Source organism: Rhododendron vialii, chromosome 7a (assembly GCF_030253575.1).
Source record: "Rhododendron vialii isolate Sample 1 chromosome 7a, ASM3025357v1".
In the NCBI taxonomy this organism is placed as follows: domain Eukaryota; kingdom Viridiplantae; phylum Streptophyta; class Magnoliopsida; order Ericales; family Ericaceae; genus Rhododendron; species Rhododendron vialii.
In genome coordinates, this window is record NC_080563.1 from 7,639,240 (window position 1) to 7,663,058 (window position 23,819).

Sequence of the window (23,819 nt, forward strand, 5' to 3'; positions counted from 1 at the left end):
GATATGTAGAACTGAATCTAGATTTATTTAGGTCCCGTTTTGTTAAGAGAGATAAATACTTATTTGAAGTACTTATTTTTTTTGATTAAAGGTAATGTATTATGAGAAAACGATCTGTCTTGAAAAATAAAAAATAAGTACTTAAAAAATAAGAACTTTAACGGAACGGACCTTAAACAATTAATCTGGACAAGTCTCAGATTACCTAGTTAGTACTCCCTCCGTCCCACTTTGTTCCGCATGTTTCCTTTTTTGGACGTCCTAAAAAATTGTCTATATCTCACAATCTATAATATTTTATATATTCAATGTGGATCTTGTTTGATAGATCTCAATTTATTTTATTAAACAAAGTTTTCGAAATTATAAAAAACATTATAGATTGTGAGATATAGACAATTTTTTGGGATGTTCCAAAAAGGAAACATGCGGAACAAAGTGGGACGGAGGGAGTAATACTTAGTATAAAGATACAGTAATGATTCTCACACAGATAATTTTGCACATATCTTGCGCATACATTGTGGGGCTCATATCGGGGTCTCACAAAATGATCCGAACCTCTCATCTTTTTTAAAATATTTTTTGAAGAGCTCCAACGGATATCAACAAGGGCTTTCTTAGAAATCGTAAGGCTAATCATTTTGTTTTGCTCTACGAATTCTGAGAAAGCCCTTACTGATATCCGTTGGAGCTGATTTTTTTTAAGAACCCTCCAAAAAATATTTTAAAAAAGCTGAGCGGTTCGAATTATTTTGTGAAACCCCGATATGGATTCCACAAAAATATATGTGCAAGATTATCTGTGCAAGGAGCACGGTTGATAAAGATAAGAGAAAAACGATGTACCAAAGGTATGAAGTTGTGACAGGTACATGAATATGTAGCATAAATTATTGGTTCTTGGACGTCAACAGCAATGTGAAAATCATTTTTGTCAATTGGGAAAATTTCAAGGCATGGAAGTTTAGGATAATTCCAAGAGCGATCCCACCCAAAAACTCCACACCTAAAGTTAAATGTTCCACCCACTTTTTGGCTTTTCCTCTCCACCTCCTTGTCTCTTGGTCCTAATGTCAGAAGAAAGCACCAAGTGGATGGTCTATGCCTTCGAAAACAAGACAAATTTGCTGTTTTGGAGACACCTGGGAGCCTTCCCTTGCTATCCAACAATCAAGGTTTGTTTTGTTGATACATTCTTGTCATTTAGCTGCGCTGGAGAATAAAACTAAAACTTGGCCAGCTCTTATTCCCATCCACTTGGCACAAAGACAAAATCATTTTTCACAGGGAGGCTCTTTCTTTTCACAAATTCCATATTCCTCTGATCCCCCCAATGGACAACAAATCAATGTGGACAAAAACCAAACACCACCTCGATTTGTCACCAGAGCAGCCATCGAAAAGTCCTTCAAGACAAAGGAACCTTTAATTCCAATTGACCCTTTCCAAAAAACAAAAAACCAACAAGCAGAGAAACCCTATTCACAACACTTCCTCAAATAAGGAGAGTATCTGAGAGCAAAAGCCTGGACATTTGCCTATGGGTTTTTCCGGGTTTTTGATCAGTTAGAGAACCCATTAAGGAAATTAAATTTCGGGGTGTTTTTTCGTTGCTTACTCAAGCCGTTCACTTCTGAAACTCCAACTGGTAATTTTCTTCTTCTTGTTTTGTTTATGTTTCATGGAGATAATTGAATGGGTTTCTTCATGTATTTTCCTTGACTTCTTTAAAACTGGTTCAAAAAATGATCTTGTTATTAGATTGATATTGCCTGGCCTTAGGCCTTGTAGCCATGTTTGATTGTGGGTGCAAAAAACTATTAAAGGAACCAGCAATAAACAGAATAAGTGCTCTCACAGGACTAATATTAACCAACATCACATCCACAAGGTATTGTATACTCCATATTTTGTAGAATTGGTTGTTCAATTGTCTGCAAATTGTCACACTCATATGTCAAAAATGTGGTCTTACGGGATTTGTAGTCTAATCCCGGGGTCTAATACGACCAATCGAACTAGGCCTGAGACAACAGGATTTGAATGTCCACGAGGTTTCAATCCCCTAGCAAATTGGTGTGTTATGTTGGAAACCATAACGAAGGGAAAGTTTGAGATGGAGTTTAGTCCCTCTAGAACCTGTACAAACTAAAAGCTCAACTTTACTAAGTCTGGTATATTGATTTTGTTTTATAAAAAGAATTTGTTAGTTCTCTGTTGTTTGGCCTCTGGGAAAACATACCACGACGAAAGAAATGAAAATTTTAACCCCACGAATCTTGGTCGTTTTTGGGTTGAGAGTCCTGTACCCATGTAAGCTATATTCAAGTAGTTGGTATGTATGTTTGACTTCATTTGGAGCATACAAACAAAGCATGAGGGAAGTCGTGTATTTTTTCTTTTCATTTTTCTTGGTATTATCAGCAACCAGAACATGAGCTTTGAAGTTTTCTTGTTTTCTAGTATTCATCAGTTAATGTGTTGGTGTAATAATTGTGACTTGTTCAAGTTGTGATTTTGCTAATGGTCTGATTACAACTACATCATACATTTCAGATCCCACTTTTTTGGCACCAAGAGTCCAATCTCTCTGTTATGGCAGGAATGGTTCAAGAGGAGGAATCATCGTCTGTAACTTCGTCTCCCCTACAGCTGTTTTCCCTGATGTCACTTTCGCCAGGTTTAGGTTCTCCATATCCCTGGCTCAGGGAGTTGAAATCCGAGGAGAGAGGTTTATGCCTCATCCAGCTTCTGGTCGCCTGTGCTAACCAAGTTGCTGCCGGTAGTATTGAGAATGCCAATATTGGCCTTGAACACATTTCCTATCTCGCCTCACCCGATGGAGACACAATGCAGAGAATTGCTGCTTACTTCACAGAAGCACTTGCCAATAGAATGCTCAAAGGTTGGCCTGGTTTACATAAGGCCCTTAATTCGACAAAAATATCGTCTGTCTCTGAAGAAATCCTTGTTCAGAGATTGTTTTTTGAACTATGCCCCTTTTTAAGGCTCTCGTATGTGATCACAAATTTGGCAATTATCGAAGCCATGGAAGGGGAAAAAATGGTCCATATTATTGATCTCCATTCCTCTGAGCCTGCTCAGTGGATTGATCTTCTTCAAGCATTAAGTGCTCGTCCTGAGGGCCCGCCTCACTTGAGAATTACAGGTATTCATGAACAAAAAGAGGTGTTGGAACTAATGGCTCATCAGTTGAATCAAGAGGCGGAAAAGTTGGACATTGGATTTCAATTCAGTCCTATAGTTAGTAAGTTGGAGAATCTTGATATTGAAAGTCTGCGTGTTAAGACAGGAGAAGCTCTTGCAATCAGCTCTGTGCTTCAGTTGCATTCCCTCTTGGCATTTGATGATGGGATGTTAAGAAGGAACTCCCCATCGGCATTAAAGAGTTTGAATCCAATTCACTTGCAAATGAATCCACTCACTTATGGAGATTTTCTTGAAAAAGATGTTAATTTCTATAGCCAATGTCCAGATTCAGCATCATCATCCTCGCCAGTGTCTTTTGCCTCTTCTGCAAAAATGGGAAGCTTTCTAAATGCCCTTAGGGGCCTTTCGCCAAAGCTGATGGTGGTGACTGAGCAAGAATCAAACCATAACACTCAGAGTCTTATGGAGAGAGTCACAGAGGCATTGAACTTTTACGCAGCCTTATTTGATTGCTTGGAATCAACCATGTCAAGGGCATCAATGGAACGCCAAAAGGTGGAGAAAATGCTTTTCGGAGAGCAAATAAAGAACATCATAGCATGTGAGGGACTTGAAAGAAAAGAGAGACACGAAAAACTTGAGAAATGGATTCCGAGGCTAGAGTTGGCTGGATTTGGGAGAGTCCCTTTGAGCTACCATGCGATGTTACAGGCGACTAGGTTGTTGCAGAGCTATGGGTATGATGGGTATAAGATAAAAGAGGAGAAAGGGTGTTTGGTTATATGTTGGCAAAATACACCCCTTTTTTCGATATCAGCATGGACGTTTAGAAGGTATATCTAAAACCATTGATCATGCTGGAAACCGGTTTTTCCTGTTGTATGTATAAAGGACCTTAACTTTCTTTGCCTACCGCTGCTAGTGCGAAGTGTTCTCCGGACAGGTTTAAGAAGGGTTTTGTAATGTGTTTTGTATGCTTAATCTTCAGTTTTTTCGCAAGATTATCAGTTTGCTATTTCGCTCTCTCACTCACGCAGGTGCGTGCACATAAACACGAGTGTCGAGTAGACAGTTGCTTCAAAAAAAAAATTTGTTTGCTTTCTTGAACCTGTATTGTTTAGGATGCGGGTGTATACTACTGTATGGTCCTGTTAGATGACTTGCAGTAAGAAGTCTTGTCCATGGGATGCCTTAGTTTCTGAATAAGAGGCAATCATGCAAGTGTATGCTATTTTTCAAAGTTTCTTGCTGCGTGAATGGGATTATCGGATATCAGGATTTCCACTCTGTTTTCTACGGCTGTCTTGCTGTTTCGCCTCTCGCGTGTAAATCAACCTTGTTGTACATACCAAAATAAACTATACAAATGGTTTTCTGCCTCTGTCTTACAAGGGTATGCTTCTTTTGACTAGGACACGGCTCTCATTAAGGCGCGTCCATTTTTGTACTGTAGTATTTAGCAATTCAGAGAGAGAAGGATTTACCATTCTCTCGCGACATATGTTCTCTTCCAGTTGGATAATCAACAGGAGCCAAAGGCCCAAAACACACAAAATACATTTCGAAGTACATTGGAAACTTTCTACTCATGCATTACACAAAGTAGTCACAAACACATTGTATTCAACAACTGCATTTCCAGTTTTCAGACTGTACCAAACCATCCTTGCCAATGCATATCCACGAGCAAACATGAACAGCCCACTGCCTCCAACAATCGGCATTTCCCTCACCAGAATCGAGCACTTGGTTTCTTCCAAGAATACCCAGTGTACTTCCATTAAACCCACCCTCTAGAGATGCAAAATTCATCACCATAAGCAAACCGGAATCACGTTAATTGGAAAGCCAACGCATACATTCCCTGAGCTCTCCCCACAACCTTTGAACCGGGTTCCAGCTCTTCAGTCAAGGGGTCATCCGCCGTTGCAGTGGCCCAGTGGGTGATCTTTCCCTCATGGGTTTTGGCCTGGTTTGAGTCACGTGAATCTATCCATCTTTCCACATGTGATCGGGAAAGCGTCAAAATGTAACGTAAGTTGGAGTCTTGTCTCTTCCAGTTGAAAGGTCCACATTTGTACTAATTGCAGTCATATATACAAACTTCAATTGCCATCCCAACTATTAGCTGCAGTTTTGTGGCACTTAACTGAAGAGTGTCCCAAACACTCCCCATACAAAGTGTTGATCCAAGACTGCAAGGCCCTACTAGCGGCAACGGAATGTCTTCTCAAGCATACATTCCGTGAGGAAAATCAAGTGGCGGATAGACTCGCCAATATAGGTGTCAACCAAGAAAACAAGATGGTGTCGCATGTTCTCCCGCCCGACAACATTATTCCGCTACTTGAGGCGGACATGCAGGGCGTGGCTTTTGAGCATTTCTAGTTTTGTTTTTGTTTTTCCTTTTCTAGTGTACCCAAAAAAAAAAAAGTTTATTTAAATGATACCTATTTTGTTTATACTTTCTTTTTATGAGGGTATGGATAAATTCAATCAATTTCTATAAAGGGCAAAGTCCACTTTTACCCCCTATGGTTTGAATCATGTGCGGACATACCTTTTATGGTTCAAAAGTGTAAACATAACACCCATGTGGTTTGTGAAATGCACATAACACGCGTCTACTTAAACGGAAGTGTATCTCACACGCTTCTTGAGTCTAACCAAAATCTAATCCGAGCCGTTCATAATGTATTAATCAAATACTAGAGCATCTCTGTAAAAAATTTATTCAAACAGACATCAATAACCCATTAATCTAATTATTGTTAAAATGAATGGTAAATTTAAATTCAAAAATTTACTTCATAATAAATTTGATTCGACAATGAGGTTTTCATTTTTTGATCAACTTAAACTTTGGTATGGATGTAGTACTCGTCAAATTTTATGATATCAACAGTTCAGATCCAATATTTGGTACAAGGGAGAAGATGAATCAAGGGAGAAAATGAGGGCATATCGGACTTTTAATGCGCGTCCGTCACACTTGACGTTAATATGGACAAAAATTGGGTGTGTGCACACATCACAAACCACAGGGATGTTATGTGCGCATTTTAAAACCATAGGGGCCCCCTCTAGAAATATAACTGGCCCTCTACATTTTTTTTTGTTAAAAAAAAGAGTGTGTTTATCATTTTTTGATCTATATATAGCCATAATTCCTGAGAATCGCTAAAGCCTAATTAAATTCTTGAGAATCAGAGGCTAAAGCCTAATTCCTAAAGAAATATTTATATTTTTGGGGGCTAAAGCCTAATTAAATTTCACCTAATTTGATTTTACCGTAAAAGAAATGACTGTTCACTGCCTGAAACCCAAATCTCTCTCTCATCTTGCGTTTTCCTTTTCTTCCCCCAAGGTTTTGCCCTAACGAAGCTAGCGGTTGCTGATGGAGGACAGCAGCTAGCACCACAAGGGCATCGTCGAACACCACGCTATTGCTACTACCACGTGATTCCACCATCGGTACGTTCAAAGATATCTTTGCGAATTTTTTCCTATTTTAAACTTTTGTTGTGATTCCACAAGAGGGGAACTTTAGGGGTTTTTATTTGGGGCGAATTGATTATTTCACCGCACGTTTTGGATGATGTTTCGGCTTCGAAGTGACTCAAAGACTGAGCGGGCGTGCCAAGACTTGTCGCGTCCAACGTAAAGGATTGAGTGCCCATTTTTTGACTTCGAATCTGTGAGGGCGATAGTGCTGCAAACAACGTAAGAATAACTTTATTATGTAGTAATAATAAAGTTGGAAATACAAGAGAGATATGAATAATTTTGTTATATCGTAATAACAAAATTGGGGATACAAGAGAGATAGAAATAAGGGAGAAATGGGATAATTGCTTTACAAGACTTGTCGCGTCCAACGTAAAGGATTGAGTGCCCATTTTGTTGAGCTTGATTGGTGTGAAAACCCTTTTTTCTTCTTGACTTCTAGTATTTATAGATCAAGGGTCTTCGATTTTGCATGTAAACGGATTTGTTGGCTTCTCCTCGTGACGCCATGTGTCCTTTGTAACTTTCAATTCATGAGATCATGGGATAATGGGTAGTTATTAGAAGTTATAAAAGATCATGTGTAAATACTGCACTGGTCCAGATCTGAGCCAAGTTTTCCGTTTTCACCACGAGCTGACATGTGTCCCGAGTAAGCCTCAGATGTTGCCAAGTGTCTCAAGTAACTACCCATTTAACATATTTAGTGGGATCATGGGTAGTTATTGGAGGTTACCCATGTGTTTATTTGATTATGGGCAATTAATGGGATAATGGGCCTATTTCTCCTCCTCCTTTTGTGGGCACCTGATGAGTAACTATGTGCTGAAAACTTCCTCTAACTTCTCTTGATTCCCGTTAGATTCTTAGCAAGACATGGTAATGGGTCTTTTAAATAATAAAAAGCCTAATTTGCATGCTCAATTGGGCTTTAAATAATCATAATCCATAAAAAAAAAACTCGAACCCATGGTCGGCTTGGACTAAAATTAACTGGGCCCGCCAACATTGTTTTGGCCCAGTATATTTAGCCCCAATAACTCTTCATTTCACGGCCTAATTTAATTAAAAGATAATTAAATGGCCCTCCCATACTGGCCCTGGACTGGGTGCCAAAAACAGGTGTAAACAGATGATATATCTTGAATGATTATTTTACTGAGCGAGATAAATACCACTTGAAATCGCAATTGCAAAATTATAAGCTTGACTTGTCTAAGCATCCCGAGTTTGCAAAATTTTTGCCCCCGCTACTCAAAAATTGTGGCTCCGTCCTTGCCAGTGCACAAGGCTCTCGTTTATAATATGGTCACAAGTGGTATATCAAAGCAGAACAAACTAAACAAAATTGCAAATGCATCATCGACTACAGTTCAAAATCAACTTCATGCCAACCAAAGCAGACCTAATCACTAACATGAAATAATCCAAAGGCATTGCATGATTAATTTTCAAGATCAGTGCATACCATAAACATTGTACTCAACAGTGGCATCTCCTGTCTTGAAATCAAGCATGATAGTATGGGCCAATGGGTACCCACGAGCTAGCCGGAAAAGCCCACTGCCGCTGACAACCGGAAATTCCCTTGCGTCATTCAGTACCGGGTTCCGCCCAAGCACACTTATATGCTGCTCCCGTTGTATGGTCCCTCCACAATTTTATAATTTACGACCATAAGCAACTCCAGGTTGTCTTCTTGCAACACAAACGCGTACATACCCTAGGCCCATCCAACAAGATTCGACGTGAGCTTTGGGCCTTCGGTTAGTGCATCATCAATAACGGAAGTACTTCCGAAAACAATGCCCGGGGGCCCGGCAATTTTCACTGCAGTCGGGTTTCTGCCACTAAGGATGTCGTGGAAGTAGAAATGGAGATGAATTGTTTTTTCGATTCGCTTTAGAGTTATGGCTTTGGATACCGCATCGGAGAAAGTTCCATAGGTGGTGGTGATTGAGGTTGGAGGAGGGTTACTAGGAAGAAGGTGAAGAAGAGAGGGAAGTTGAGAGAAGAAGCCATTAGGTGATCTAGTTCATGTGTTGGTTAGTTATTGAATTTAGGTCATTTAAAGGGGTTTGGGCTAGGGGGAAGGATTGATGTGCACTTGGGTTGGCATGGGTGAAGAAATCATTGTTTTGTGCTTTGCCCTTTTTTTTGTGTGTGTGTACTTTCATTATAACATTTGATTAGCTTGCTTCCTTTCCAAGTTGAAGCAATGTTTTGGCAAAGGCATGTGTCTCCACTAGAATGCCTTTCAAGTGTCATATTTATCAGTAGATTTGAAGACTTGGACTAATCTACAGAATGGACGTGTGTGAGCGTAAATGCGAGCATGAAAGCATTTCGAAAACATTCTAAACAACATTTTGGTCAACCACCCCAAATCCCATTTTGTTGATCAATCCGTCCATGTTATAAGGCTTGATTTGTCAACTTCAGTTACCAAAAACAACATTGTGTTCAACAACTGCATCTCCAGTTTTCAGATTGTATCAAATCGTCCTAGACAATGCATATCCACGGGCAAACCTGGACAGCCCACTGCCTCCAACAATCGGCATTTCCCTCACCGGATCGAGCACTCGGTTTCTTCCAAGAATACTAAGCGTACTTCCATTGAACCCACCCTCTAGAAATGCAAAATTCATCACCATAAGCAAACCGGAATCGCGTTGGGAAGCCAACGCATACATTCCCCGGGCTCTACCCACAACTTTTGAACCGGGTTCCAGACCTTCAGTCAAGGGGTTATCCGCCATTGCAGTGGCCCCAAATGCATTTTTTTGGCCCAGAAACTGTTACAGCGGTTGGGTTTTCGCCACTAACGATATTGTACGTGGAAGTAGAAGTGAAGGTGGGTGATCTTTCCCTCATGTGTTTCGGCCTCGGTTTCGACGAATTGTCCTGAGAATACCATCAGTGGTGGTGAGGAAGGTTTGGATGAGGAAGAGGAAAAGGGAGAAGGGAATTTTAGAGGGAAGTGTAGCCATTTTGGGACTTTTTTTTGTGGTGATGTCTTGGTTTTGGTGATAGAACTGGTTGTTTATAGATGGGGTGAGAGAGGCCATTGATGGTTTCTAACGTGGAGTTAGCTTTTGGAGTGGATGGGTTATGTGGCCTATTGATCCTGTGGGAAGAAATCCACCCATTCTCTTCATTTTGTGAACTTGGCATCGTTGTCCAGTACAGTTTGTTTATTCCTATTACGCCAATCCTAAATGATTTCAATCGGGCCTATTACGAGAAGAACTAGCTTCATTTTTATGTGGCGACTTGAATTCCTGGTTAGTTAAAAAACACAAACGAGCTTTAAAATGTGTTCAAGCGAAAGAAAGGTAGCTACATCCTTATTCCACCGGTCGGTTCTCGTTTATTCATACAAAAGCATCCTAAAGAAACTTCGCATTCTCTAGCTGGAGAAAGAAAAAAGTATATCAACCAGTGCACAATGCTCTCGTTTATAATACGGTCACAAGTGGTATATTAAAGGAGAACAAACAAAATTGCAAATGCATCATCGACCAACAGTTTGAAATCAACTTCATGCCAACCAAAGCAGACCTTATCACTAACAGGAATTAGTCGAGGTGCCTGGCCTGGACATCCGGTTATAAAAAAAAAAGAAATCCAAAGGCATAACATGATTTTTCAAGAGTGCATAACATAAACATTGTATTCGACAGTGACATCTCCTGTCGCGATGTCGAACATGACAGTATGGGCCAATGCATACCCACGAGCTAGCCGGAAAAGCCCATTGCCGCCAACAACCGGAAATTCCCTCACATCATTCATTACCGGGTTCCGCCCAAGCACACTTATGCTGCTCCCATTGTATGGTCCCTCCACAAATTTGTAAGTTACAACCATAAGCAACTCCGGGTTGTTATTTTGCGATGCAAGCGCGTACATACCCTGGGCCCTCCCAACGAGCTTCGAAGTGAGCTCTGGGCCTTCAGTTAGTGCATCATCAATAATGAAAGTACTTCCAAAACCAACGCCCGGGGAATCTTGGGGCCCAGCAATTTTTACTGCAGTTGGGTTTTTGCCACTAGTGATGTCGTGGAAGTAGAAATGGAGATGAGTTGTTTTTTCGATTCGCTTTAGAGATATGGCTTCGGAGACCTCGTCGGAGAAAGTTCCATCGGCAGTGGTGGTGATTGAGGTTATGAGGAGGGTAACTAAGAAGAAGGTGAAGAGAGGGAAGTTAAGAGAATTAGAAGCCATTTGGTGATCTAGTTGATCATGTGTTGGTTAGGTACTGATTCTACTGAATTTGGGTCATTTAAAGGGGTTTGGGCTAGGGGGAAAGGATTGATGTGCATTGCAATTTTCTTGGGTTGGCGTGGAGTGAAGAAATCATTGTGTTGTGCACTGTCATTACAACATTTGAGTAGCTTGCTTCCTTTCCAAGTTGAAGTAATGTTTTAGCAAAGGCATGTGTGCACTTGTTTGTTTTGCTTTGGGATTTCAAAACTCCTGGGCATTGTCTCGAACAAATTTTTTCTATCTATTTCTCTTTATTCATTACTTTCATAAACTTCTCTCAAAACCCAAACCGAACAGGTAAGTGTTTAGCATTTGGAAGAATCACCCTGTTTGTCATATCTATGAGTAGATTTGAAGACTTGGACTAATAATTTTAGGACGAGGCCAGTGATGGAGGAACCAAATCTACACAATGGTACTTACCCCAAAAAAATCTTATAACCTACACAATGGATGCGTGTGAGCATAAACGCGAGCGTGAAATTGTGAAAACATTTTGAAAACCTACTAAACTAGCAAGTTCACGTGAGAGCAAGAATTGAGAGTGAAAAAAGTAATCTTACCCGGGAGATTATGTGAGCCAGGGAGGAATGCTTTGTGAGGAGCTAAACCTATGGCTCCAACAAGGAGAGCAATTTTGGCCGTCCACCTCAAATTCCATTTTGTTGATCCAATCCGTCCATATTATAAGGCTTTTCTTAACTCTAGTTACAAAAATTCAAATCAATTGGATGTTTTTTTTTAAAATAAGTAATAGTAAAATTTTATTGAAAAAGACATCAAGGAGATGGCACCTATGTAAAAAAATAAGTGAGTAATAAAAGAGAAATGGTCAAATAATAGAAAGCCCTGTACATCTAAATGTCTAATATAGGATTTCGTGGCCCGCACCGGATTCAAGGACGATTAGAATGCGTTACCTCCGTCAGGGACGCCTCCGTCGGCGCCTCCATCATTGGCAAACATTGACATCAGATCAATCGCAGATTGGTCACCTGGCGGGGACACCTTCGTCTTTTGTTAGTTTTTTTATTATATCTGCTTTAGATTTTTTTGGATTAGTCTAGACGAATTATTATCTTCAAAAATTAAGACAAAGAACTAAATCAAAAGTAAAATTTATCGAAAAAAATTTAGGAAAAATGACGGTTAAGGGCGTGTTTTGATAATTAATATCCACTAAAGACATTTTCAGTATTAACAAATGTTCTCAGCATGTCATTGGCAGATACTCCCTCCGTCGCTTTTTAAGTATTTTGCTTCGTAACTTCAACTTATTAAGAAAATATCATCATTACATCTTTCACATCAATTTTTACCTTCATTTTCCCTACTTACCTCTATGGAGACATCATCATTATACTTTCACTCACTAATTTTTTCAAAATGGAATATACTTTTAGGAGCAAAATGAAAAATATACCAACTTTTACCTACTAACTTTGCAAAATGGACATTTATTAAGGGACGGTCCAAAATAGAATACTGAATTTTAAAAAAGGGGACAGATGTAGTATTAATTATCAAAACACGTCATTTGACTGTCATTTTCCAAAAAATTTACAAGAATAGGTCGGCAGAATGGGTTTTGGGATGGATATCCCCGTGGGCTTCCTACCAAGCCCGCCCGATTTCTAAATATCAGGCTCAAACCCAAACCACTCGTTTCTGGGCCACGAATCTATAAATAAGTTCTCTCTCTATCTCTCTCTCTCTCGCTCGCTCGCTCTCTGCGATCAATCAACAGTTCTGCTCTCGGTCTGAAAAGAAGTTGGAAAACCAAAAATCAAACAGCTCTTCTCGGAGAATTTCCGGTAGGTCTCTCTATCCCTTGTTCGTTCTCCGCTCTCTTCGAACGTTATGTTTAAGCTTTTTTAGGTCTGTATTGTTTGGGATTAGGATTTAGGATTCTTAATGTGAATTTGATGATATTCTGACCGAGGCATAATAATCTAGATGAAGCATGTATTTCCACTCTGTATGTATGAATCTTATCTGCATCTGTGTAGTTACTGATCCTAAAAAAAAAATCACTGTTTAAGTTAATGAGCTGATATACTGGATGATCAAAAAGAAAAAGATGATAGTATATACTCCCATTCCAAAAATATTGTCCGTTCCGCGAAGCGAGAACTTAAAAAGAGTACAGTTTTATCATGAGAAATTCTAACTTTTTTTAGTAGATTAAAAGAACTCGTTGATATTTAAGCGGCAAAAAGTTTGAATTTCTTTGGGACAAAGACGCATTAGTTTTAAATTCTCGTTTTGCGTATTGGACAATCTTTTATGGGATGGAGGTAGTAGTTAATATGATTCGAATTTTCTCAGTTATTAGCTGCAAAATGGTGTTGTTAGAGCTCTAGCTTTGTTCCAGTCTCTTGTATTCTATGTCCGAGTTTCTCGGTCTAGAATTGCAAATTAAGCCTTCAGGCTCTGGAAGAGGTGGTTGTATGCCTTCACCTATTGTTTAAAGTTTACTGGTCAGATTTTACCAGTGTAGTTTGTGGATTTCTTGATTTATATTTTGACTGCTGCGGAATGTTCCAAAATGCTATTACAGACGGCTCTTGTATAGAAATGTTAGGATTATGTCATAAGATGAAATCAACACTTCTAAAAGACTTAGCTGTTATGGACACCTTGGTTCCTTCATTGTGATTTATACTGATGCAATAGCAGATAGGGTATTTGGTGGCATTTAATTGGGATAATGAGGCCGTTTATCGATTAGGACAGAAGGCTCGGTTTGGTTTGGTTAGTAAGGCTGTTTATCAAGAGCTGGTTAGGTTTCTATTTTTGTCATTATCCACTTTCATACATCACTGGTTTGATTTGCGTTATGTTGAGGACCAATTTCTATTTACTTTTGTTTCTAAAAAGTGTTGTTTTCTACTGATCCTTCTATTAGGACTTGTTAGGATACATGTACGTATATGGATACATATTTACCATTATCGGAGGGGGGAAATGGCATCTAAATAAATGATATGAGATATGCATAAGCACTTTATATATCATGTTGCTTGCTCAAATAGAAAATGCTAAATTAGGCTTAGAGAGAAATATAAATGTACTTGCTTAGAACAGCATTTAGTTATTCGGTGCTTAGCACCACAAGTAACAAAAGTAGAGTTGTGAGTCTTGTGACTTGTGTGAGCAAAAAAATGCACATGAAAGTTAAACCTCAGCAGTGAAGGCATAGAAAGGCCCAAGAATGGGCATCTTTAACTATGTTATGTCCTGCCCTCACATACGCCTTGCATCCTTTGGGTGGTTTTAGAAACACATTACCTGAGCGGAGCCTCATGTGAACTCATAAGGCTTTTGATGCTCAGATGCTGTATAAGTCTACTTCAACCATTGTTGGACTTTGTACTATGTTGTCCCTTTTTAGGAGCCCTCTACTTTAAACTTGTACTCGCAAGTTCATGCTTTCAAAACCCTTTTTGGCTTCAGTGTTGAATGTTGATTACTTTTAGGTTTTCTTTTAGTTGCAACTTGCGCATCATTTTAGTCATGGTAGTGTGACTGTGAGAGTATGGTTAACCTAAAATTCCCAGGCTGATTCCTACTTGGACTAGACCTCGTACATGGTATGCTGACTAAATTTCGAATCTCAAGTTGCGTGATGCGTTTTTTTGTGCGACTTAGGACTAACAACTCTTAGCTACAGATGGATCGCAACTTTGCTGATGAACTGTACTCTGAAATTGTAAAGATTCCAAATGGAGAATTGGGTCCAATATCCAGCAGCAATTATGAGGAGAGCAACTCTCATGGTATAAATTTCATATATGTCGCTTCATAACGTTTGGGACTTGGGCGTATGTGCCGATACGGAAACTGTGCTGTAAAGTTATATGTGGTGTGAAACCGTGTTAGTAACTTTTTCTTCTTCGTGTTTTGGAATTGTTTTATTTCTTTTCCCTGGCAGAAGCCATATTGGGCAAGTAACTTAATAGTTCTTGATAGTGTCACTGGTCAATGAGTGAATTTCTGTTTCCTAAACTGTCCATCCTGGATCTGAACATTTATTTGGTCGTCTATCAACTTAGACTCAGGCTTCTTCCTCTATTTACTTTTGAACTTTTGTTCAACATTGCAAGTGAGTTTGTGCTGAGCCAAGGATAGCTTGAAGTCAGGCTTTAGTAGGTTTCACAAGCTGAGTTTGAGCTGGGGCTGATGCTGAACAGAAAACACTAATAGTGTTGACCAAACAAAAGTCCAACAGTTTAACACTCAGGTCGGCATAGTTTGCTTGCAAACCCTTTTGAGTATCTTTTGTTCCTCCTCTTATCCAAATGAGCCACTGTTCCCTATGTGTTGCTTGAAGTTGCTTCTTAGTTCTTGTAGTTGTCTGCTCTAGAATTTTAAGTAGGTATTTACACGTTTCCAGAGGTGATTTTAGTGGAATCTTGAAGCAAGGAGATTTGATCAATCTTTTGTGTCAGATCACGAGTTGAATCATTTTTCGCTTGACGATGATTCTTTATGGGGGAGCTCTCCTGAAAGAGGGACGAGTCTGTCTGATTTGGAAAGGGAGTGGCAAAGAAGGCATGACCAATTTCATACAGTATCCTTCCAAAACAAAGCTGATTACTTGTCCATAAATCTTATTTTCTGTAATTAATGTAGGCTTTATGTTAAGCCAATGGGTCTTTTGTGAGTCTTGATTACTTTCTAGATTGGATATCGTGATGGCGTGACAGCTGGAAAAGAAGCTTCTGCACAGGAGGGTTTCAACATGGGCTTTAAGGAATCAGTTGGTGTTGGATACAACTGGGGCCTTGTTAGAGGTGTTACTAGGTGAGAAAAAATTACAACTATTAATCTCTCCCATGCTGATTTATTCTTTATTTCTCCGATCTCTTTTCGTTTGTCTTGTCCATACTGTTCTTGGTTTTTAAATGCCTTGTGGATTTCTGTGATCTCGGTAAAGTGCGCTGGCTTGCCTCCCGGACGGAATGAAAGAGAAATTGGTTGTGACACAAGAAGAGAAAGACAAGTTCCAGTCCTTATACGAATCAGTGCATTCTCTTTCCACTACAGATGCACTCAAGTTGTTTCATGATGATATCTTGACAAATAGATCGGTGGAACACAGTGAGAATGCTGAGGCCAGTCCCAATGAGGCAGGTTTGCAAGATCCAAGTTCCAATCTTCTGCAAAATTACTTTGGGGAGCTTAAATCACTCGTTCTCATGTCTCCTGCAATTGAAGTAAATTTAGTGTTGGACCACTAGTAGACTTGTTTACTTTTCCTCTGTTGTATATCATAAGGGTGATCTGTTGGTTGGGGAAATTTTTTGCCACCCCTAATGGAAATTATTGCAAGACTTAAGTCTATAAACAATCAATGTATTTACCACAGTTGTTGATTCAGTACCCTCTCCATATGTTAACTTTATTTGTAACGACTTCTCTATATTGAAGCTTGATTCTTAGTGCTTAAAGCCCTTTCTATGAATGCTGTAGATGTCGGAATCTTTCTTCTTTTTTTAGTTTTCCCACTTTCTGGGTTAAGGGGATACGTATGATGTTGCCGATCCAAAAAAAGGGGTTACGTTTGGTGATGAAGCTTCTAGTCTTCTAGATTAAAATCATTCAACATGTTTGATTGTTTTTGACTTGGTATTACCTGTATGGGAGAAATGATTTTAATTGTGATGCATAGAGTCCATTAATCCACTTGTACAGCATGCAAAAAATTTTAGGGTGACAACTTAACGCGTAACAGTCAAGTGGGAAAAGTTTAAAGTTTATTGTTTTCATTCCAATTTATGAATACTGTAGTGCTTGTTGATGATGGTTATAAGAACTTATGACCTGCTTCTGATTTATGGACATATGCGGGTGAATGTGTTTCCAATGCTTGAGATTTACAGTCTGTGCATGTCCTCTTGCCTGTTCATGTCTCAATTCTGTGGGTGCATGATTTCATGAATTTGGTGCATAACCTTTTTATAGTAGTTTATGTGATCCTGGAACCAGATATGCTATTACAACACTCTAATTACCGAGCACAAAAAAGAAGAAGAAGAAGAATACACATACACATACACTAATACAGAAAAAGTCACAATACTTAACCAACATTAACCATAATAAGTTACACACATCTAGATGTTTTACTACCCTTGACAACAAGAAAGGAAGGATAGATAGTCTCATGGAGAATCTAAACGGCACAACGTAATTTGTAGTACATAAACATTAAAATGAAAGTTCTCGACACTTCAACAGTAGAGCATATGCGAAACCAGAACCCCGCATGTAAGTGAACACTATTTCCACCACCTCTTCAGGTATCCTTTTTCCTCCAGGATTTGTGAAGAAAGATGAAGAACAAGTTAGTTGTACAAGGAGAATTTCCCTCCTAAAGCATCGACCGCGGAAGAACAAGTGTCTTCTCTTGATCACACCTAAAAAATATGAGACTAACATATCAATTGGATTGTAGCTGTTTCTGTAAAATTGTAAACGTGTACTCGGTATACGAAATCGGCAACAAACACAGAAGGAAATGCTCTCTCTCTCTCTCTCTCTCTCTCTCTCTCTCTCTAAGGTTCCGGTGCGGGATCTCTCATTTTATTAAAATGCAGGACTCCCCTTCCCGATTGAATTTCGATGATCCGAGTCGCTCAAAGTGATCAGAATGTGATTTTAAGGGTCCCCGTGAGAAATCAGCAAAAAAAAAGACCGGGAAGGGCGTCATCCGAGCAATTTTTTTAAACATCCTTAAAATTACGTTCTGCACACATTGAACGGTTCGGATTTTCAAATTTTGATTGGGAAATGAAAGTCGCTCATTTTAACAAAATGAGGGATTCCTCCCTTAAAAATTCCTATATATATGTGTGTGTGTGTAGCTTACAGATATCTAAGAATGCTAGTGTTAGGAAATAGAGCACTTTGTATTTACCTGAACAGTGGGCATCAGCTACAAGCTTGAATGGGTCTTGCATGAGCAAACACTGGTGATTTTTCCCCCAGATGAGCTTCATATTTGGGTATTGGTATGACTTTCTCAAAAGCTTCCACAAGCAGTGCCACTTTCCTCTTCCGTGCTGGAGCAAGTTTGAAAACGGTCTGTTGAAGTGCATAATCAAGCATCCATTCTTCTGAGTTTTTCCTTTCGTCCATCATTTGATGCCTGAGATCAACCTTTTCTGCTTCTGGGTCTGGCTCAACGGTCAAGTAATTTGGGTCCCGTGGGTTGAACTCCCTTGGTTCCACCAACTCCTCATCAGGTCTCTTGCATCTGATTATCTTGAGATTGTTCGGGGCCTTGAGCATTTCTTCACTTGGATACCTTCCGCCACGGATGAATGCAGGTTTTGCTCTTATGGTGGCTGCATTTCTTGATGATGGGAGGGTTTCTTCTGGATCTGATATGGTTGAGTACTCCACTTCCATTTCGTCAACTTCTTCGGTGATGTTTTCTGCAAAGGTGACTTTATTAAGCCCTGAATGAGTCTGATCTTCAGAATTCATGGAATGTGAGATTTTGAGGCTCCCGGCTTCATGGTGATCTTTCTCTGATTTGTTCTGGCATTCATCATCGTTATTGTTCTGAAGAGCTTCACTTATGAAAATCTGATTTACTTCACCTTCTTTGGCTGCTGCACCAAACTGGATCTCGTTAGTGTCTTCCTTAGTCATATCCTTGTCAGCTCCGAAAAAATCCTGCAACAAGTCGAAAGATAGAAATCCAATCTGTGATTTGGCAGCATTCTCTTGGTCTTCCTCCTCATTTGCATCTCCAGCATCAGCAGCGAGGAGTTCTTGTTTTAGGCTTTGCTTTGTTTCTGGATCCTCGGTCTTGGGGAGAAGGCTCTCAACAACCATCTCTTCTCTACGGTAATTTTCAATGTGGTCACTTGAACTATAATCCTGGTGCGTCTCCTCTTCTCTAGCTTCCCTTGCTTCCTCAATTGGCTCTCTTCCTTCTGTGGTTGAGTCCCCTTCCACACCATTTGTAAGAGAAAGTTGGTAGTTCTGATTATTGAACCCTTCTAAGGATTCTTCGCTACCCAGATTGTCATTTGAACCGTCAGAATCAGAACTTTCTCCCTCAAAGAACTCCTTCAGCCCTTCACCGGCAGGAATTTCATCAAAGTACCGGCTAACAATGCTGTCAGACTTGAAAACAGATTCTTTGCAGAAACTGGCAATATCATCACCAGATAAAGAACCTGTTTCCAAATCATATTCATGGTTTGTTTGAGATGAATTGCCCATTTCATCATCCGGAGACGGGGTGAAAGATTGTTGGCCCTCCTCCCACTCCATGTCAGAATCTGTTCCATAGCTCATACTTTCGGGTGCTTCCTCTTCTTGAGTGGGGGAAGCTAAATATACTTCCTCTGCTGCTTCTAGTTCTGGTAAAACTACTTCACCACTGTTACAAAGACTGTCTTCAGAATTCATCTCATAGCACCATTCCTCATTTGAACACCTCTCAACAACTTTCCCTCCAACATCTTCATCAAAATCAACTTCCTCCATGTCATCTCCATTTTCTTCTCTTCCACCAATTTTTCCAGCAGCATCTTTCATATTTCCAGTATAGATTTGAATAAAGAAATCCACTAGATCCTCTGGCACCATCTGAGTGATTTCTGGCCCATTTGAATCTGTTCCTTGAATTGCAGGTACATCGGCAACAATCTGCTCAGAAATCTCTTTCACTCCACCACCAGATGACTTGACTTGGCGTGGCGATAGACATCCAAGTTTCATACTCTTCTGGGCCTTCAACAAACGCCTCCTTGCCTTTAAGAAGCACTTAAGCGGCGGCGAAGGAGCGTGTCGATGACCGTTAAGTGAACAGTAAGTATACGGACATACTTTCATGGCCGAGGTTCCTTCTGATTCAGTTGCCCCAGGACTCAGGGTGAGGTAAGTTGGAAACTTGGAATCTTTTAAAGTTGAAGAGCATGTTGCTCTCTGTACTTCTAGATTTTCACAGAGAACAACTTGTGAGCGCTTCTTTGTTGAAACCCTTACTGGTTTAAAACTGGGGGACTTCGTTAAAGTCCTCACCAGTTCCAAACTAGATGTCCTGGCTGGTGGTTTTCCCAGCTTATGACCGGAAACTGAGCTAACAAGTCTTGAGTTGTTTGGGATCTTTTTGGGATTCTTACTTTCCATAGAAGATTGAGAGCTATTGGAACTTACTTGAGACCGCTCCTTTCTTGCTTCAAAACTGCTTGTGGACTTCATGTAATTCGGTGATGCTTCTGATCCTTTGATAGGTGATTGCTTCTGTGGTGTTGACACAGCAAGAGGCGGCGGTGGCTTTCCAGGTTGTGATACTTCCCTTATGGAAGTATGTGATTTTAAGCTCTCAAAATCTGTATGCTTGATTGATCTTGATTTCTTCATCTTCTTCTTTAGATCACTTCCTTTGTTTTTGCCATCTTGGTATTTAGGAGAAGATGGCCTGAGGTTCCCCAACCGCTTTTCGGATTTAACATGAAGATCAGTTTGGATACAAAGCTTTTTGGGTACCTTTCTTTGGACCATCTTCAAAGGAAAACCAGAGGCAGAATCAAAGGGTGATGAAAATCTCAGGTGGGTTTCCTTCCCTTTGGTATGGGGAAATGGTTTTCTTGAGGTTTTGTCTTGGCTGAAAACTTCAATGACGAGGAAGAGAAATCTTCATAACCCAACTACTATAGATTCCAAGTTTTCTACATTGAATGGCCTTTTTTATGGTTTTGGTTAGCTGAATGGTGTGGCATGTTAAATTTGAACAAGGTTTGAGATAATAGAGGTTGATGATGCTGACCTTAACGAAGGGTAGCTTGTGGGGCGCTCTGCTTTTTGGTATTTTCTAAACTGAATCATTATAATCTGTGACATGGAAATGCACAGGGCACTATCTTGTTTAGAATTTGTGCTAAAACCTCATTGGTCATGCTTTTTGTGCAATTACTGGATTAGATAGGTAGTTGGGGTGACAAGATAATGATGTTTATGACACTTGCCCACTTTCTTTTGTGGCAATTAGCCATTGGAAGCAATAATGGGGAAGAATTAACTAATCATATCAAATATTTTTCCTGCCTTAACGTTAATCCATTAGGTATTAAACCATCTGTTTTTCAGTGAATATCATTTCACCTAGGTGATGTTCAGGTTTGAAACCCGAAAGACAGTTTTTTTCACAACTCATATGTTCGAATCAGCTTACGCGCAACTCAGTTTTACGTGCATTTCGGAAAATAGATTGTACAACTATTTGTAGACTATCTTTTCGAAATCATTTGAAGTTAAAAGCTAGTACTATAAATTTCATAATTCCGCCAGGTTTTTGTGTATTTGATGTGTGTGTACATCTGATATGTTACCAACCATGTGAACATGAACATGCCTTAAATATTTACACTTGTTTTGTGCTATCCTAAAATGCACGTGTGCACCTCACGTGTCTGTGGGTTTTCTTACCTGCAATTTTATGCTATAATGCAATACGTTTAGCATTATAGGGCTTACTTCTGTGGTAAAAGGGGTTTTAGGTGCCTCATCAGGACGCTATTATTGATTTTGTTTCTAATCATTCTTGCTTTTGTGGGGTTGGAATTTTCTTCTCTTTGGTAGTAATGTTTTTTTATTATTTTTTTGATCAACTCCTTGTTACTTGTTCAACGGAAAAGTCTCGGAAGTACCAAATTCAACATGTCTGGTTGTACCAAAAGAGAATTCCTTGACGAAATTGTAGAACAAACTTGAGCTATTGTACTTCGTATTGGATTGGAAAAGATTCTGAAAAAGTTAAATTGTCGAGATGTGTGCAAGTAGATGCGGGCATCCGGTCATATGAAAAATAATAGGTAGGGGTGAGCATGATCTAAATTGGTTCGGTTTTGTAGTAAACTAAAAACCAAATCAATATCTACGGATTATGAAATTTGAGAACCGAACCAATCCATAAAATTCATAAAACCTAACCAATTCAGAACTTTAAGATACGGATCGGTTTCGGTTTTGAACCATGGTTTGCTTGAAATTAAAATATCAATTTTTTACATTATTTAAAGTACTCAAAATGGCATAGATAAATAAAACCAAAATTTATATTTAAACTTAAAATTCTATTGAAATCACCAAAACTCATCAAAATCAACAATCACCAAAACTCGTGAATTAATAGAAATTTAGGGCAATTACTATTCGCATTAAAGGAATGTAGCGGTGAGGTAGAGTACTAAATTAGGAAGTTTAATTCACTATGGCATAGCCTATGTTTATTGGTGTATCTGTATTAAACTAAAATATATATAAATGTATATATACGGTCCGGATTGGTTTGGAACCACAACCGTTAATATAAATCTACAAACCAAACCATATAACTCGGTTTTGAATTTTTTTAAAACCAAGACCAAACCACACTACTTAAAAACCAAACAAAATAATTCGGTTTGAATTGGTTTAGACTGGATTCACGGTTTAACGGATTATTTGTTCACCCTAAAAAATAATAGTAACAGTATAAAATATTATTATAGATTTATAAGTATGATTATACTAACTTAAAATACCAACTGGTAACATATTGTCATGTATCAAGGAAATAAAAAGCGAAATAGTAAAATGAAAAAACAGAGAGGAACGACCACAATATTTCAACTTTTGTCTCGGCAATCAATAGTTCGGATTTTAAAAAAACCCTTTCATGGATGGAAATGATTTTTTTAAAATCTGAACCGTTCAAAATACGATTGGGAGAGATGGGGGAGCCGTGGAAAGTAGAGCGGTGGGCGAAGACTCTCTGAAGGGATAATGGGGTACTTTTGCAGATATTAAAGGTTAGGATAGGAATATGCATTTAGGACCAGGCAACGGGTAAGGGCGGTAGAGCTTTGCTAGAAAAGTGAAGTGGTCGGCAACGGGTCGGCCCGTGGGGCCCATGAGGAGCGTAAGGGTTCAGCACGCAGACGCTCCCCTTTGCTTGCAGTGCAAATCCCTTCAAGAAAACCGGCCAGGCCCAGGTGGGCCAAATCCCTGTCCTCCAATTTTTATGAAACTTTTAAGACTTTTAATGTAGTGGGGAGTGCTTTTCAAATACACAAATCGAAGGGAAATCGTGTGATTGGGGGAAATCTAATTTTTGTCCATCCACCTCGCATCCGGCGTCCAACGGCTTCTTAGAGGCAGCGACGGTGGAGTTCCGCCGGTAACGGTAGCGGCAGCGAGTTTGGTGCTTTTCACTTGATGCAGATCAGATCCTTCCAAAACGATGTCGTTTGTTTTTTATTATTATGCTTTTTGATTATGACCCCAAAATGACATCATTTTATTTTTTATTATTATGCCTTTTCATTATGACCACTTTAAAAGCATGGCATGGCAAGCACCCTTGTCAAGCACCCCAAAACGGCGTCGTTTTGGGATAGAGGACCTGCAAATTGGAGCCATTTTGGCTCACCGTAGGGACTCAGTTCCAAGAGAGGGCAAAATTTTGTCAAAAAGCACAGTTAAAAATAGGCTTTATTGGCTAAAGACCTATTAGAACTAAAATTTACATTTGTCCACTACAAAGGCTCAAAAAATAACATGAAAGATCAGTGTCCAAAGCCCTAGCCTTGTTGGGTTTTTGTTTGATCTTAAAAAAAGTACCCCAAAGAAAATTTTATGTATTTTGCAAAAATTTGGGTATGAGTGCCTTTTTTGTGTCATCTCCACGTCCACATAAACTAAACATAATCAAGAAATGTTAATTGCTCATTTGAGGGAATCCCAAGGCTTATCATTGGACAAGGGTTTATCATTGGACAATTAGGACACAATGCTAAGGGGTTCCACAATTTCCTATTAGCAGAAAGGGAAAGTGTAAGTGATTACCTTTTCAAGATGGC

General features: G+C 39.4%; 5 protein-coding genes and 2 pseudogenes across 8 annotated transcripts; 2 read left to right on the forward strand and 5 right to left on the reverse strand.

The window, feature by feature from the left end:
• The first annotated feature begins 1,046 nt into the window (after positions 1 to 1,046).
• On the forward strand, positions 1,047 to 4,173 carry LOC131334725 (scarecrow-like protein 3). 2 transcript variants are annotated; one of them, XM_058369930.1, is made up of 2 exons: positions 1,047 to 1,651; positions 2,560 to 4,173. In XM_058369930.1, the coding sequence occupies exon 2, from the start codon at positions 2,599 to 2,601 to the stop codon at positions 4,015 to 4,017; it is 1,419 nt and encodes a 472-aa protein (XP_058225913.1). In that variant the 5' UTR covers positions 1,047 to 1,651; positions 2,560 to 2,598; the 3' UTR covers positions 4,018 to 4,173. The 2 variants fall into 2 exon arrangements, with proteins under 2 accessions (XP_058225913.1, XP_058225912.1); XM_058369929.1 differs by having other exon boundaries at positions 1,048 to 1,651; positions 2,606 to 4,173.
• A 538-nt stretch (positions 4,174 to 4,711) lies between these two features.
• Positions 4,712 to 6,646, reverse strand: LOC131332609 (dirigent protein 22-like; annotated as a pseudogene).
• A 1,358-nt stretch (positions 6,647 to 8,004) lies between these two features.
• On the reverse strand, positions 8,005 to 8,949 carry LOC131332610 (dirigent protein 22-like; annotated as a pseudogene).
• Positions 8,950 to 9,120: 171 nt separating this feature from the next.
• On the reverse strand, positions 9,121 to 9,589 carry LOC131334726 (dirigent protein 19-like). Its single transcript, XM_058369931.1, has one exon. It carries the CDS (start codon positions 9,441 to 9,443, stop codon positions 9,177 to 9,179), a length of 267 nt encoding a protein of 88 aa, XP_058225914.1. The 5' UTR covers positions 9,444 to 9,589; the 3' UTR covers positions 9,121 to 9,176.
• A 549-nt stretch (positions 9,590 to 10,138) lies between these two features.
• On the reverse strand, positions 10,139 to 11,022 carry LOC131334727 (dirigent protein 21-like). Its single transcript, XM_058369932.1, has one exon. The coding sequence runs from the start codon at positions 10,909 to 10,911 to the stop codon at positions 10,333 to 10,335; it is 579 nt and encodes a 192-aa protein (XP_058225915.1). The 5' UTR covers positions 10,912 to 11,022; the 3' UTR covers positions 10,139 to 10,332.
• Positions 11,023 to 12,621: 1,599 nt separating this feature from the next.
• On the forward strand, positions 12,622 to 16,406 carry LOC131334728 (protein yae1-like). 3 transcript variants are annotated; one of them, XM_058369933.1, is made up of 5 exons: positions 12,622 to 12,767; positions 14,627 to 14,732; positions 15,405 to 15,526; positions 15,638 to 15,759; positions 15,893 to 16,406. In XM_058369933.1, the coding sequence occupies exons 2-5, from the start codon at positions 14,627 to 14,629 to the stop codon at positions 16,194 to 16,196; spliced, it is 654 nt and encodes a 217-aa protein (XP_058225916.1). In that variant the 5' UTR covers positions 12,622 to 12,767; the 3' UTR covers positions 16,197 to 16,406. The 3 variants fall into 3 exon arrangements, with proteins under 3 accessions (XP_058225916.1, XP_058225917.1, XP_058225918.1); XM_058369934.1 differs by having other exon boundaries at positions 12,635 to 12,771; XM_058369935.1 differs by having other exon boundaries at positions 12,695 to 12,767; positions 14,605 to 14,732.
• A 609-nt stretch (positions 16,407 to 17,015) lies between these two features.
• Positions 17,016 to 20,810, reverse strand: LOC131334729 (calmodulin binding protein PICBP-like). Its single transcript, XM_058369936.1, has 2 exons — positions 17,876 to 20,810; positions 17,016 to 17,375 (listed from the first exon to the last, which is right to left on the reverse strand). Exon 1 carries the CDS (start codon positions 20,479 to 20,481, stop codon positions 17,890 to 17,892), a length of 2,592 nt encoding a protein of 863 aa, XP_058225919.1. The 5' UTR covers positions 20,482 to 20,810; the 3' UTR covers positions 17,016 to 17,375; positions 17,876 to 17,889.
• Between the last annotated feature and the right edge of the window lie 3,009 nt (positions 20,811 to 23,819).

Excerpts from the sequence above, each read along its gene's own strand:
- LOC131334725 (XM_058369930.1), top strand. The coding sequence starts at position 2,599 with ATGGCAGGAATGGTTCAAGAGGAGGAATCATCGTCTGTAACTTCGTCT.
- LOC131334728 (XM_058369933.1), top strand. The coding sequence starts at position 14,627 with ATGGATCGCAACTTTGCTGATGAACTGTACTCTGAAATTGTAAAGATT. Across the intron at positions 14,733-15,404 it reads TGAGGAGAGCAACTCTCATG|ATCACGAGTTGAATCATTTT; the intron begins GTATAAATTTCA and ends CTTTTGTGTCAG. Across the intron at positions 15,760-15,892 it reads CTTGTTAGAGGTGTTACTAG|TGCGCTGGCTTGCCTCCCGG; the intron begins GTGAGAAAAAAT and ends ATCTCGGTAAAG.
- LOC131334726 (XM_058369931.1), bottom strand. The coding sequence starts at position 9,443 with ATGGCGGATAACCCCTTGACTGAAGGTCTGGAACCCGGTTCAAAAGTT.
- LOC131334727 (XM_058369932.1), bottom strand. The coding sequence starts at position 10,911 with ATGGCTTCTAATTCTCTTAACTTCCCTCTCTTCACCTTCTTCTTAGTT.
- LOC131334729 (XM_058369936.1), bottom strand. The coding sequence starts at position 20,481 with ATGGTCCAAAGAAAGGTACCCAAAAAGCTTTGTATCCAAACTGATCTT.